Source organism: Gossypium arboreum, chromosome 1 (assembly GCF_025698485.1).
Source record: "Gossypium arboreum isolate Shixiya-1 chromosome 1, ASM2569848v2, whole genome shotgun sequence".
In the NCBI taxonomy this organism is placed as follows: Eukaryota; Viridiplantae; Streptophyta; class Magnoliopsida; order Malvales; family Malvaceae; genus Gossypium; species Gossypium arboreum.
The window spans coordinates 12,747,256-12,758,347 of NC_069070.1; the positions used below are offsets into that span (position 1 = coordinate 12,747,256).

Below are 11,092 nucleotides of genomic sequence, written 5' to 3' on the forward strand. Positions count from 1 at the left end.
GTCATAACCATCATAATTAAACCGGGTTAGTTATCTTAAAATAATATATTTATTAATTATTTTAATAATAAATTAAAATATTTCCTACTTAAAATAAATTATACTATTATATATTAATAATATTAATTGAATTATGTCTTGACGATTTAAAATTATTAAAACTCATAACAATATTATGATAAATAGTTCATTTTAAATTGTTAATAATAAAATGTGTGATGATGGGCAGGGGCAGGGGCAGGGGATTTCTACACGTGAAAATTGGACGGCTATGATTAATTAATACTTTCTTGGCCATCAAAATCCATTTTTTCAACATTCCACTCGACACAGCATCGCACATCAAAGTGAAACGACAAACCAACTATTGAAACCCCATTATTTTACTGTATATTTACAACATTTGAGGATGAGCCATAGGGAGAAATGTAGAAAGTTCCCCCAGAAAAACCTGGAAACTAAATATAACATTAACCATCAAGAACACCAACTGATTTCAGAGTTTCAGCCCTCGAGGTAGGAGTGACAGCAAACATGTCAGCCCGTGTTGGATCATCAATGGCGTAGTGATCGTCATCTTTCTGAATATGGGCAACTTTCCTGAAAAACGACTGCTTGATGAACCTGTCTGCTTCATCCAGCACTCGATCAGGCTCCTCCACCTCTGGTAAACTCTCTCTTCTCTTCTTGTTAACTCGCACATCAGGCGAGTTCTTCAGCTGTTGCACCACTGTGTGAAGGCCCAGTGAGGTTGACAGCGCTATCATGCCGATTGCTACGTACACCGCCACCATATCGCCCCTCACTTTCTTTGGCGGCTTAGCATCTTTAGAGTAGCCAAAATCGGCTGTTGGTGAGTAGGATTTCAGTTTCGGTGGCGTTAAGGTCGCATAACTCGCCTTTCCTCGCAAATGATTCGTCAACTGCTTCAAACAACCCTGCAATTGTCATAGGAAACAAGTTTTAACGCAACCCAAAAGAGAAAATCAAAAGAAAAAATAATAAATAAAAACTTACAATTGATCTAGATGCCATAGTTTGATCGTAAGCTCCTTTTCAACAGATAACTTGCAGGGTGGATTTATTCGTTTATATAATAAGAAAGGAGAGGAGGATGATGGAGAAATGGAGAGAGTTCTGTACAGAGAGGAGAACCGAACTAAAGTGAAGAGACACTTATCCATACTTTCAAGTGTACACGTTTAGCATCATGGAAGCCTCCTGAGGCTACACGCCATTCAACTACACTTTTCTTGTTTATTTTTTTAATCTCTCCTTCCATTTGGCCATATAATCATGAGCAAACTACCAAAATAGTAACTTTTATTTTTCTCAGCTTACATTTTAGTCTTTTATGTTTGAAACGTTACATTTTAGTCATTGAGCGGTAATTTTCGTTGACGGTGTAACGGTAAGCTGACGTGGCACGTTAATTCATTATTTCAAACGAAAATTTTAGGATAAATTATACAATTGGTCTCTATAATTTTTTTATTTTGAGTAATTTAATTTTTTTCTTTTACGTTAAAAGAGAGAAGAATAGAGGGAGAAATAGAAGAGAATAGAAAATAAAGAAAAAAAGGGAAATTTAAAAGAACATAAAAGAAAAAAATTGTTCAAAATGAAAAAATATGGGGACTAATTGTATAATTTAACCTAAAATTTTTATTTGAAATGATGATTTAACGTATCATCTCAGCTTACCGTTACATTATTAATGACAATTAACGGCTCAGTAACTAAAATATTACAACACATTAACGTAAAGTGACTGAAACGTAATATTTCAAACATAAATAACTAAAATATAACTTGAGAGAAATAAAAGTGACTATTTTAAAAGTTTACCCTATAATTATCTAATTAATGTAATATTTTTTTATTTCAATAAAAATATCTTCCTTTAGTTTAATTTTGAATATATTTAATTTTAGAAATTTCTTTTGAAGCAACTTATTTTTTAACATAAAAATGATATTAGTCACAATTGACTCTTAACTCGACCGGCATCGGCATTGTTGTTAGTGTAGGAGAACTTAGATTCTAGTACACTCAAGCACATTATTCTCCTATTTAAGTATTTGAGAGGAGATATTAAAAGAATAAATATGATTAAAAAACCTATAATTAGATTATTGTTAGAAAAAATATTAACCAATTAATGAATATAAAACATAGTATGTTTTAATATAATATTTTATATTAAAAACAAATAGTTATAAATTATTTATATGATTTTGAATTTTACACATTGTTCATATTATTTTAAAAATTTTATATTATACAATATAGTATTTTTTACAATGCTTATAGTTTTTAAATATTATACATTAAATAATATTTTATATAGTATTTAAAACAAAATTTTCATATTATTTGTGAAAAAGTATATATTTTAAAAATAAAAAATATATAATAATTAATACAAACGGGATAAAAATTAGTATATATATATATATCATCACACACACAAACACACATACAATATAACAATTCATAGTATATTTTATTTTCTAGTGTAATTTACATACTTAGTAATAATTTTATTTTTGAAATTAATTCAAGTGGTTAGACGCATAAATTGAATACCATTTTGTGACATGGTAATATGAAATTCAAAAAGAGCCTATATTCTATGAAGCTTAAAATTGACACCACCCCTTAATCTCCCCTTTTACATCTTCTCAACCTCTTCCTTTTTCAATTACATACAATCATTACATATTTTCAACTAAAATAAAACATGAAAAATAAGCTTTGAAAAATCTAGAAAGTAATATTTTTCATGGGTTTTCAAGAAGGCTTCAAGTGGGAGATCAAAATGAAATGGAAAAAGAGACTACTTTTCTCTCCATTTTCTATCTCATAAAATCATGTATAAAATCCAATGGTTGCAAGAAGGCTTGTACAAAATATAATTTAAGACAAACAAAAATAATTATTTTTATAGTTTACCCTAGAAATCACTCTTAAAATTGTCCAAATCCTTTTAAAATAAATAGATAAAATTGCACATGAGATTTTACCTAAATTAATGAGTTTTAATGGCTAATATTAAATCACAAGTTTAATCCAATGATTATCACACAACTGATGTTTTCTTATATTCTCTTTTCCTTCAATGTATAATTAACAAAAATATTTTTCTATAAACTACTCAACCTCCTAAATTGAGAAAAATAGTTCCATCAAGTTTTGCTTTCCAAATTAAATTCAATATTCGTTTTCGGTATTTAATTAACTCCACAAAAATTTTGGGGCGTTATTGGGCATATTAAAATGCCTTTAATCACCATACGAAATGATGATGTGACTGATATAACAACAGATTTAGAAGCCTATGAAGTTCTCTATGGTTTTTTTCTAAGTATTGTACCACACTAGTCCTTTCAAAGACTTATGACTCCTTTCAAAGACTTATGACTGACTCTCCCAACTATGATATCTCCAAAATTCGAACTCGTGTGTCTTATTATTATACCCAACAACATTTCTTGTTAAGATGTAGAGGTGTATGCTCAATCTGTTCAAGATTTCCACAAAACCTTTGAAAAATCATAACCCCTACATACCATGTCCTAATGTGTTACAGAACTTAAAAGAAGAATGAAATGTTGGAGCAACGTAAAAATATAACTTCTTATTTCGCGTTAAATGGAAATTTTCATTTAAAAGAAAAAAAGAAAAGAAAGAAAACCAGCATAATACCAGACTGTCTCCTTGACAAAGAACCATTACTAAGCATTTTCGCCATAAACAGTACCATTTTCATACCTATAAACTTGGAAGTCAGACATATTATGTCACATAATCCGTTTCTCATCATTTGTTTAGATAAGCCTTGGGGAAAAAATTGTTTACTACAAAACTATGCACCCCATTATCTGAAGGGGAATCATCATCTATCATATAACTCAAAACAATCAGTGTTACTTCTTGTTTAATTATCTTATTATCGGTATATATTCGTCATTACCTCTACTTTCACTTCTGCCAAACACAAGTCCATCAAACTTCTCTTACTCCAGTTCTAGACTCTTTTTCATAGCCTCGTACACCAAATATGTAATACTTGCGGCTGGTACAACTTTGAGAAGATTTGGAAAGAGGCCCTTGTAGAAACCTCTACAACCTTCATTCCGAAATGTTCTCCAAAACACATCAGACATTCCCTTGTACGCAGCTTCTGATGTAGTTCGTTGAGCTTGCAGTCTGGGAAAACAAAAAAAAAAAAATACATCCCAGCAATAAGCAAATATAATCAAGAAGTTAATACAAATACCAAAATCGGTATATGATGATGCAGATGAACACAAATACCAGAAAGCAAGGGAGTAGTACATTATGTTATGATCGTACCTTGTTCTAATAACCTGCAAAGGGTAAACGCATGTTGCTCCTAAAGCTCCAGAAATTGTTCCACAACCTAGTTGCACAAGAGGACCGGGTTCTACAAAAGCAAGAAAGAAATCCAGAAGCTCCTAAGTTAATGAAACATAAGGAACCAAAAAGAAGCAGACAGAAAACTACCACTATCTTGAAGAATATATGTCCTCGACAAATCTTTCAAGGTCTCATAGACAGCAAGATCAATGCCAGCATAGGGGATAATCCCAAGAAGAGATGGCACAAGACCTTTATAAAATGCTCTCGGTCCCTCCTGAACCCAAATATCCTTGGTTAATTTCCCCAGATTTGGAGCCCTTCCACCTTCAGAAGCACAAGTCTGTAATCGAGTTTTTACAAGATCCATTGGGTAGATGGCAGATTGTGCCACTGCACCAGCTACACCTCCAGCAATAAGTCTCCCACTGGCACCTATATCACCATTCTTGTTCCCCATACTGTCCCCTATTACATTCTTCAACATTTCATACGCATAGAACTTGATAGCACTTTCAGGTGCTACCTTCACAACATTTAATCCATTACCTCGGAAAAACCCTAAGACACCATCTTCTTTCCATATCTTCTTTACAGCTGGCAGAATACTAGCACGTGTAATCTGCACTTGCAAAACCACCTTCAACCGATCAAGAGGAGCAGTTGCAGTGCGAGATGCTGCTCCTGCTATTCCTCCAGCAATAAAATATTTGCTTCTCTTAACATGTTTACTGATGCCTTGAGGAATAACAGCATGCTCTCCGATATCTACAAGGCAAACCCTTTCCCAATGATGATAGATGTTCTCAATAGTAGCTTCATGAGGATAGAGTAGGAGGAAATCTCTCCATTCTTCAAATGTTATGATTCCATTATTGTCCTTATCGACATGCTCTACAAATCGAGCAAGCTCCTCATCATCAATTTGAATCCCTGCAAAATACAAACTGCCAGGCTAATAAGATGAAAACAACTGCTTAACTGCAACTGTGGGTACTATCAGCCTTCCACATGATGCACAGGTACTGTCATATATTTATACTAACTAAATCAGAGAAGTCGAAATGCACAGCTACCATCACATCTTTTTCATTGGGTACAATGAACTCAAATGGAAGCACTTCCATGAAGCTTACAAAGTACACATTATGTCGAGTATCATAGAAGCAAACCTACAGTTTCCCAATCTCTGAAAATTCCAAATAATGATTCAAAAAAGCGAGCACGAGATTCATCTATAATATGCACAAGTCCAAGTCAGTGACATGTTTTCTCATTAAGGACACCAATAGATGCTTAAATAAAAACCATGAAGAAACTGTCTCAAACATCCAGTAAAACAAATCAGCAAATATTTTAGAAAAAGAAGACAATGTCTCTACAATCAAGCCAAACAAACTGACACATGAATATACCAACAAGACCTGTCTCAAATATTAAGCCAGACAAATACTTCCCTTAGATGGTGGCAAACCTGCCAAAAAAGCTCATATATCACCTTTGTAGCCTAACTGTAGGATTGATTGAGGTACCTCAACAAATTTTAGAGCAAAAGGAAAACACTCAATAGCAACTCCTTTAAAATAGAATGAACCTAAGGTTCAGATTTCTGCTCACCAATACTTTGGTTTTGGAAAAGCCTGCAACTAAAAGAACAGATTTTTTAACAAGAGAATGCCAGAATCAAAACTCATCGAATGCCATCAGTTTAAGAACTGAAATAAGAAAAGTTCAACAGAACCGCACAACAGAAAACTAATCTTGCATGTGAAGCTTTATACCATCTCAGAATCTTCCTTGAGACAATACAAAAAAATGCTTTGCACAACTGCCTACGGATGCTTGCTAACACCCAAGTACAGTCTAATCCAAATTGCTTTAGAAATTTGAACTAGAGAACACACATAACATAGCCACAAATCTATATTACCAATTAAAATTCAGTTCTTGTTACTTTGCAATGATCTCCAAGGTCGAGGTTTATCTTTCTTTACTTCCATTGGCCACTCTAATGTGCAAATGAGACAGCTGTTAAAACACAATGACATCTGACAGCAAGCGTATGGCATTCAATTAAACTTCCATCATAGATAAGTTTTGACAGTACGTGACATGAAGTATTAAATGAATTATGTCCCACCGGGTAAATGTATGATCCAATCCACTTGGCATTAATTATTTCACAAAATTTAACTAAGATAAACAGCATTTCTTTGGCCCAAAGACTGTCCCTCAAGCTTGTTATCTAGGCACCAACACCAAAATCTCAATATTATATCTAAATAAAAGGAAAAAGTTATACATGTGTTTCAACTGGATTTAAGCACCAGGATATCATAAAATGAAAGCAATCTGCTATCAACAATATATATCTGCTTTACAGTCACCCATCATTGAGCACAGCAGCTGTTTATAGTTGTGTTAATCACTTCAACTAGTCTCCAAGAAAAGTAAGACAATTGGTAAATTATTAAAAGATTTTATACAAAGAAAGAAAACAAATTCTCTGGCAAACACATACAGAATTACAAACTGCAGAAAGCCAATTGTTGCAACTGCTATGAAAGGGACATTAATAACATCACAGCTTCACCATTTATAAGCAAATAACCATGAGTAGTTCAAACTGTATGATTTCACTACCAACCCCAAACAATGAAAACAACTCAACAAACCGGTCAAACATGTCAAGGTAAGAGAAAAAAAGCTAAAGAAAACAAAAACCCACAATTATTACAAAATAATAATAAAGGGAACATAGCATACCAGCCTTAACAAGGGCATCCCAGAGCTCCTCAGGCAAAATGCACCCATTATGTTCCACATCAATAGCTTGAAAAATCCTATAAAGTTCAAGCTCCTTATCATCCATATACCTCTTAAACTCTTGATAATCCACACGCCCATCTCTGTTAGCATCACAAACTCTCAACAGATCGTTGGCATACTTATACTCGGCCGGAATCTGCAAAGCTGAGAGACCTTTTTCGATCTGAGCATAATCCAAGAATCCCACATTAGCTGCATCAAAAAAATTGAACAAACTTCGAATCCTTAAATCCCTTTCTTCCTTAGTCTCTTGTAATGCTAAAAGAACATGATCCATTGAGACGGGTCCCGGTTTTTTGACCGGGTTGCAACATCCGGGTTTGGATTTTGCCTCCATTTTAGGCAAGCCTACATGCTCCACACCCTGCCCTGCTGCCCCAGACATTACAAAGCAAAACGACAACGCTTTTAATTACCTTAAGCAAATTTCACCTATTTCTCTGTGAATGTTGTCCCCGGGGGCCTGTTCTTCTTCTCTGCAAGCATGGAGATTTTGAAAGAAAGAGATCTGTTTTGTGAAATTGGGAACAAAGAACCAAAAAAAAAAAAAAGACCCTTTCCTTTGAGGCAGAGTAATAATAATATACCCCAAAGAATCAATCAAGGGAAGGATCCAAGAATTAGACTCGAATTACTAAGAGAAATAAGACCACAGATGCAGACTTTCGTTTGGTTGGAAGAGAGAAAAGGTCAAAAAAAGGAAAAATAGAGTCAAAATTCCAAAGGAACAGGCTTAGTATCTCAATTCCAAGTCTTTTTAATGGGTTTTTTTGCCTAAGATAAAAAAGAATCGATCAAAGAAACAGTATTACAAAAGGCTAAAAGAAAAGAAAGTTATTATTGAAGGTAGAAGAAACAGGTGTGGTTCAAACGTCCAGATAACGAGATAACATATATTGGCTCCCAAAGCTCCTAGACCTTCCAAAATCCCTTTCTTTGAGAGCCCAACTCTGAATCTGATACAGTAAGAGACTAAAATTTCTGGGTCTTCTTTTTTCTGTGCCTGTGTGTTTCTGTTATGACTTCGCTTTGCTTTCTTCTTCTATCAATCGCAGGATCAAGGATTGAAAGAAGCAGAGGCCACTAGGCAAAACGAACATTTTTTTTCGCCTAATGATTTATTTGCCCTCCAACTTTTCAAAAAAGTCATTTTAACCCTTCTTTCAATTTTCTACATTTTTTAGTCTTTAAATTTGTGTCTCATGGTAAACATTTTTTTAAATTAGTTGATGTGAGATGGATGTGAATCACGTGTACACATTTAATTAACTTTTAAAAATTTAAAAAATTAAAAAGTTTTAATAAATTATTTAAAAGTATTTTTTTAATTTTTAAAAATTATTCAAATGTTAACATATCATCTATGTATCAACAAAGTTAACAAACCTTAATTTTATATTTATTTTAGGGTATTTTGATAAAAAAAATAAAAGTTCAACGTATAAAAGAGATGAAAATTAAATAAAAAGTTAAAATAATTTTTTGTAAAATTAAAGGACCAAATAAATCATTATACCTTTTATTGAAAGGAACATATTCTTTACTGTTCATATAAATCTAGGGTAAAAGTATCATAACAATCTCAGTACTATAACTCATATTACATTTTGATCCTTTTATTGTAAAAATAGACAAACTAATCATTTTATGTTAGATTGAAGTGCAAAAGAATCCCTGTATTAAGCTTATGTTGTTAAATATTTATTTTAATAAGTTATAATAACAAATTTAACTATCTATCTTTATACATTTATTTCAATTTGGCTCTTACTTATTCCGTTGAAGCAAATTGGTCTTTTGCATTCTATTACTCATATGGTATTATTTTGTCTTACAAGTAACATTATAAATAATTTAAAAATTATAAAAATATTCGAATAATTATAAATAAAATTATAATTCAAAAAATATGAAAAAGGCTTTTCAAAATGAGAAAAAATAAAAAATTCAAAAATACATTTTTTCAAATTTCTATAAAAGTTAAAAATAAATACAAAATATTTTTAACTTTTTTTTAAAAAGTTTACAAATTTTAAAAAATTCAAAAATTATGAAAAATTCTTTTTGTTATGAATATCTTATTGAATGGATGTTGATCAATATCAAGATAAGTTTTGATGTACTTTAAATTCTAATTGTGATTAGAATTAGATCCCTACTTCATTTAAATTCCTTATACCTATAAATAGAGACTTTTGATAAGCACGATTCTCTTTTAATTGTTTTTTTCTATAAGTAACAAATTACCCCAAATTTTACTTTTGTCGATTGCCTCTTAGAGCTATTGTTATTTCAATTGAGACTTGCGCACTATGGGTAATTATTAGAACTTTTAACCACTCAGGTATACATAAATTTCTAAATTTTTATGCCCTTTTATGCAAATAAATTTATATAATCTTTATGTGGTATGTTTTTTCTCTTTTGTTGATTGATTTTTGTAAAATTATTTTATGAAAAATATTATTACTTTAAGGTTTCTTTTAAACTAAGATTTTTATAATTGAAAGTAATCATGACAAACATAAATACATAGATTTTGATTTAAAATCCACACATGTTTGCGATGGTGATTATGAAGTAAAGATTTTTGGAACGTTTATAAGTTTGTCTTGGTAAATCTATTGCATATCCCGAAGTGAACATAAAGAAAATATAATCCAATATTATTCTAATATTGGATAATACAAAACTCAAAAGAGTTAATATATTAATATCTTGTGATGGTTAATCTATTAGTTTTAAAAGATATTTATAATAAATCTCATATTGAGATTGTAAATGAGAAAAGATTATATTTCATATGAATCGAAAGAGGATTGTGTTATTGATTTATATTTATTACTCTTGCTATAAATTGAATTGATCATGACTATCTTTGTGATCTTCTTTTGTCATCATCTCCGCTAAGAGGTAGAAAGCAAAATATTTGACTGTGAAAGATCTACTTAAATTCTGGAATAATTTAAAAGATAAATGTGAGCAATAGAATATGGTAATTCTATTTAAAACTCGTTATGGTTGAATGTACTTGAAGTTACAAGTTTTTTTTTAAAAAAAATTGTGAGTATAACTCTATAGTATCTATAATAATTTCTCAATTAAAATTACGTGGAAAAATATTACAGATGAGAACTTGCAAGGGAGAAAACTTATGTATGAAAAGTCATTGGTTATGTACTTCTTGTACACTTGGAAAATAAGATCCACTCTCAAAGTTTGCTATTAATATATTCTAACTGGATTCAAAGTCTACTATTGGAGTTTAATTTGCTTACTTCTTAATAAAATCGTCAAAACTCAATGAAAAAAAAAAGTACATCTTTAAATCAACTTGATATATGATTTAAATATTTGAGATGTCTTCTTTTAAGTTTTGATAAAATGGGTTACATATTGTTTTAAACATCTCATTGTTCATGAAAATGAAAATTAATAGATTTATTTATGTCGCTATAGTAGGTTTTATAATTAAATAATATATTTGATTAAAACATATCTAGTATAATGAATTTTATGATTATTCGATTTGATTTAGTTCAATGAATTGTTAAAGATAGTAATTCATACGTTTTATTCCATGTGCTAATTATTTAGAGAAATGACATAAGCAATTGTAAATGAAAAGTTATATAAGCATGAATGGTTGGATTTTAAATTAAATTTAATGCATACTTATGATGATGGTTATAAAAGGAAAAAATGCTAGTTTTTCATAATGTCATATTTTTATGTTTGAGATGTGATTTTTATTGATTTATTTAATTTAGGTTTGTTTCTATACATAATCTACACAATTATTCTTGGTAGTTAATTGATTATGCAAAACTCTTGTTAAAAGGACTTTAAAAGTATTTTGAATTGACCTCATATCTCATTA

At 30.9% G+C, this 11,092-nt stretch overlaps 2 protein-coding genes across 3 annotated transcripts; both read right to left on the reverse strand.

Moving 5' to 3' along the window:
* Nucleotides 1-245: 245 nt before the first annotated feature.
* Nucleotides 246-1,168, reverse strand: LOC108459526 (uncharacterized). Its single transcript, XM_017758912.2, has 2 exons — nt 1,018-1,168; nt 246-938 (listed from the first exon to the last, which is right to left on the reverse strand). Exons 1-2 carry the CDS (start codon nt 1,033-1,035, stop codon nt 471-473), a joined length of 486 nt encoding a protein of 161 aa, XP_017614401.1. The 5' UTR covers nt 1,036-1,168; the 3' UTR covers nt 246-470.
* A 2,576-nt stretch (nt 1,169-3,744) lies between these two features.
* On the reverse strand, nt 3,745-8,386 carry LOC108460747 (calcium-dependent mitochondrial ATP-magnesium/phosphate carrier protein 2-like). 2 transcript variants are annotated; one of them, XM_053027408.1, is made up of 5 exons: nt 7,150-8,386; nt 4,933-5,316; nt 4,531-4,818; nt 4,360-4,450; nt 3,745-4,212 (listed from the first exon to the last, which is right to left on the reverse strand). In XM_053027408.1, the coding sequence occupies exons 1-5, from the start codon at nt 7,595-7,597 to the stop codon at nt 4,020-4,022; spliced, it is 1,404 nt and encodes a 467-aa protein (XP_052883368.1). In that variant the 5' UTR covers nt 7,598-8,386; the 3' UTR covers nt 3,745-4,019. The 2 variants fall into 2 exon arrangements, with proteins under 2 accessions (XP_052883368.1, XP_017615859.1); XM_017760370.2 differs by having other exon boundaries at nt 4,531-5,316.
* Nucleotides 8,387-11,092: the final 2,706 nt, after the last annotated feature.